We start from the raw sequence: 4517 nt of genomic DNA, 5'->3' as shown, positions 1-4517 counted from the left end.
ATGTAATAAATAAAATTGTATTGTTATCGTGGTATGGATGTGATATTTATGCTGAAATAAGTTCTATATGTGATAGCTACTAATCCAGAGACTATCACAAGGATACAGAGAGTCAGATTCTCCTTACGGTAATCCGGTTCGTTCCACAAGTATCATCCAAACTGCGCGAGATTAGCAAGTACTTGAATCAACTGAACACAAGACAACCTGCGCTTACCCTTCATGTAAGCTCCTACACCGAAGGTTGGCATCGCAAGGTTGGAGGGACAAGGATAGCCTCGCCACCTGTAAATTTGGCAGATGCAATCTCATCTAGATTGGCAAATTGCCAAATGAAACTATGAAAGGATCCTTCATGTGGAGGGACAATTTAAGGCTCCTCACTAATTTTAAAGATATGGCCTCTGTTGTTGTAAGGGATGGATTATCATGTCACTTATGGACAGACCAATGGGGTGAGATGGTCCCTCATCAAGTTTTCCCTGAGCTCTTTTTCTTTTGCTATAAATCAAAGAATCAATATTTAGAATGCTAGTGCTGCAACTGAGATTAGTCAGCTATTTCATTTACCACTGTCTACGCAAGCTTTCGATTAGTTACAGCACTTAGCCCTATGTCTAAAAAATATGCCACAGGAGAATGAACAGGATCAATGGTCATATATTTGGGTATCTTTCTTTTACTCGTCTCAGAAAGCATACAAACATTTGATTGGACACAGGGAAGTTCATCCAGCATTTAAATGGCTATGGAACGCATCTTGTCAAAATAAACACAAAGTCTTCTTTTGGTTGTTGCTTAAGGATAGACTAAGCACAAGAAACATACTAAGAAGAAGGAATATGGAGTTACAATCCTATAATTGTGTTATATGCTCCTTGTCTTGTGAGGAAACTCTTGTTCATCTCTTCATGCATTGTGAATTTGCTCACTCCTGTTGGATGCTCCTGAATGTGTCAATTGACACTGATCAAGATCCATTTGATGTGCTCTCAAGTCTTCACACAACAATATTTCTTCATGGATATCATCATACTTATGAGTTGGAGCATATGGATGTCTCATAATGATCTTATTTTCAAAGGAATTGCACCTGAAGTTAGTCTTTGCTGGAGGAGATTTAAGAAGGAATTTGCTCTAGTTATCCTTCAAGCAAAATCAAGAACCAAACTACCAATGCAACTATGGCTAGACTCCTTGTTGTAATTTTTCTTATCTTTTTTGTATCTTTTTTTGTTTCTTGAATACTCTTTTGTTCTCACCTGTGTTTAATTAATATATATAATCAGTAGGGGCTTACCCCTCCTATTTCATCAAAAAAAATAATCTCGTCCAGATGTTTCCATGTGTACTTCAAAGTCACTCTAATAGCAAATCAATGAGAACACCGTGACTATGCTTGAGCGACTGTAATGGGTTTTCAATCCTTACATAAACATAGTTCCTAATAATAGCTTATGGAATGAAAACAGATGTCAGTGAAGTTATGATCTTCTACTTCTCATCTTTATTGAGTTCTTTTGTATTGTTTAGCCCTCTCATGAATTAATCGAACATGACTTACAGCAAAACATATACAGATTAGAAAAACATAACACATCCATGAATGAGAATACTTAATTATACAATAGTAAATATGTTTGTTGTAATGTTCATATAGACAACGTCGAGGAGAAGCCACAGTATAATTAACGGACTGTATACATATATTAGGAACACATCAATACTAGTTCATTGCATTATGCGTCACAATGAATTGTTGATAGCCATGTATAGAATGATACCAACAACACTCAACATGCATAAATTGTCTTCAACAAGCTAGGTAGCCATGGATCTTAGGATATTAAGCCATAGATAACAACTAGTTACTACATACTACACGTTATCTACGTTCATCCACTGCTCAGGGAGAATATCTCCTTCCTGATCGCCAGTCCAGGCCATCTGGCTTCCAGCCCCCTCCAGTGCTAAAGCTGCAGAAGAACTAGGCCCCATTTGCTGGCCAGTCCATGTAGTTGCCTGGCTACTGCTTGCTGGATCAGCACTGTACATGAAGGGTGGCCAAACCTGTGCAAGGTTGTTCATGGTGGCAACCTGGCTACCGGACCCATAGTAGTTTGGGTTATATGCACCACCAGCAAAGGCGGGCGCCTCCCAGTTGGAAGAGTTGTTCTGCGCCCAAGGTTCAGCATCATAGAGGTTGACATCATTAATACTGTAGCGTTGCTTCTCGGAGTTGTTCTGCCTACGGAAGTACTTCTGCGCATGGCTGGAGACCTGCACCGGCGTCCTGGTGGTGACGAATTCCCTTGAGATGTCCTTCCATTTGCCGCGGCCGTATTTGCGCAGGCCATAAAGGAACTGCCTACAGTGACAAATATAGAGTTTACGATGAACCAGTTAGATAATAATACAGATCTTTCCCATCAAAATCTCAAGATCTGTAAAAATAAAAATCAAATCTTGGCACCTGATAATAATCAATACCTCACACCACATGCTTAATAAGTTTTGCTAGTCCCAAAAAAATGAGCCATGAATTTTCCAAATTAGTTCAAAATTATGAGTATGCACAAGGATCAACTTATATCTAAAAATATTAACCTGTGCTCCTCTTTGGTCCAAAAGCTCCTATTGTGCCACCCTCCTTGCTGAGGAACGATTGCTTTCCTCTGAGGCACTTCATCCACCATCCTTGTGGCCTCCGGTGTCTTACCTTTCATATTGGCAAATGACATATCCATGTTGTCTATGCTTGGATTTCCCACCGGAATCCCAGAGTTGTCACTCACCAAGTTGTCGATTGCCACAACAGACTGGTTTCCACTCTGTGTTAGACTTATCATCTCCACCACGAGCTCAACATACAATTCAATTACCTGATGCCTCTCCTTCCAAGGGAACCATACTTGGATGTCATTCACAATGTCATTGTGTTTCTTGTTCATGCCATCGGCATAGTTGTTGTTGGGATTGTGACTAGCAATGAGTGATTTCACCATCTTGATATCAGAGGCACTCCACTCACCATTGAACTTGGGATCCATGTATTCTGGTGGTTGCGTATGTCGTACACAATATTTGATGGTAAGAACTATGAATAGGGCTGTTGGAATGGGGACAATGGCAACCATAAGGTCAGGTATTTATAGGCCTTGTAGAGAATCTTTATATCCTGGTCTCAATTAATTGTATGAGTTATTGTTTGTCAGAAAATGATATCTTAATGATAAGTTAAGGATATAAAACCATGCATATTTGTATCTTAGCGATACAATGTAGCTCTGGCACATCTGTCAAGGTCACGCGTGCAATAACATATATGTAACAATTATTGTACACACCTTGGCCTGCACATAGACTGCTCCCTCGAAATCCACAAAGGACATGTACACGTATATAGCATTACTTACATTCATATGCAAGACTCAGAGTACAAATGGACAAACACCGTTGCAGCCTAGCCAGTTTTGTCTCTAGGGACATGTGGAGGCATGTCTATCTTTGGGCTCAAATGTGTGAATGTACATTGCCATACCACCATTGCCACCATTCTCAAGCACATAAAATTGCAAATCCAGTGCCTTGTTTGGCTAGTTGACTCCATGGTCAGTGGTTAAGTTTCAGGACTAAATGCTTAACCACATGATATATAACTCTTTCTAATAAATGTAATATTAGTTTATTCATTGATGCAATTTAAATGATTGTGAATTATTCAAAACCTGCAAATCTTTTTTGTGATATGGAACTTAATAGTTTTGTCGTATTTATGTGGCTTGAGAGTGAAGTAAACTTTTCACAATACTGGTGGTTAGAACTATATATATACTATGGCCCAGGTATTTCTGCTTGACAGTTTCTTGTTTTTTTTTCTTGAGAGCTTGTTCTTGGTAATCCAAGAAACAACGGCTCAAATGGATAGTTCTCTTGTACATAGGATGGTAGCTAGGAAACCATGTTTTGGTTGGCTACTATCAGTTGACCATATCCTTGGTAAAGAGGTTTCATGTTGCACTGCTTATTAATCACATGATATCTCTCTCTTTCTAACCGAATGTTAGTGTGTTACTACTACATAAATGATCATGAAGTGATCAGATCATACATGCATATCTTCTCTGCTATGTAGCACTTATTCATTTTGTCTGATGTACACGTATACTATCCCCTTGACAGTGAATGTCAGCTTTTGACAAGTGATAGTGAGAGCTGTATATTTTTATGGTGTAAATATAATTCTTGCTAGAAGGTTTTGGTATTCTTGTTTCTCAGGAACTTACCTAGGTGATCCGTGAATGTACATGGAGTTTGTTTTTTCATGAGCTAATCTATTTGCGTGCGCGCAACTTTATTTTTGCGTATTGTATTGCACAAATGCTAGTAAACAACTACCCGGGTTAGAAAAAAATGAGTTTCCATGAATTAATGTTTTGTCATAGACTCATGGCGAGTTCACTGGTAGAGAATTGGCCTTTAGTCCCGGTTGGTAGGGTGCATATCTCTCGAAAATC

General features: G+C 39.0%; 1 protein-coding gene across 1 annotated transcript; it reads right to left on the bottom strand.

Annotated features, from left to right (window-relative positions):
- Positions 1–1878: 1878 nt before the first annotated feature.
- On the bottom strand, positions 1879–3050 carry LOC117844078 (uncharacterized). Its single transcript, XM_034724852.1, has 2 exons — positions 2608–3050; positions 1879–2368 (listed from the first exon to the last, which is right to left on the bottom strand). The coding sequence occupies exons 1-2, from the start codon at positions 3048–3050 to the stop codon at positions 1879–1881; spliced, it is 933 nt and encodes a 310-aa protein (XP_034580743.1).
- Positions 3051–4517: the final 1467 nt, after the last annotated feature.

This window comes from Setaria viridis, chromosome 2 (assembly GCF_005286985.2).
Source record: "Setaria viridis chromosome 2, Setaria_viridis_v4.0, whole genome shotgun sequence".
In the NCBI taxonomy this organism is placed as follows: domain Eukaryota; kingdom Viridiplantae; phylum Streptophyta; class Magnoliopsida; order Poales; family Poaceae; genus Setaria; species Setaria viridis.
This window is presented reverse-complemented; position numbering and strand designations above follow the sequence as displayed.

What these genes read in the sequence shown, in the direction of transcription:
- LOC117844078 (XM_034724852.1), bottom strand. Translation starts at nt 3,050, where the DNA reads ATGGATCCCAAGTTCAATGGTGAGTGGAGTGCCTCTGATATCAAGATG. An exon ending in TGGACCAAAGAGGAGCACAG is followed by an intron (nt 2,369 to 2,607) that starts GTTAATATTTTT and finishes TTGTCACTGTAG; the next exon opens with GCAGTTCCTTTATGGCCTGC.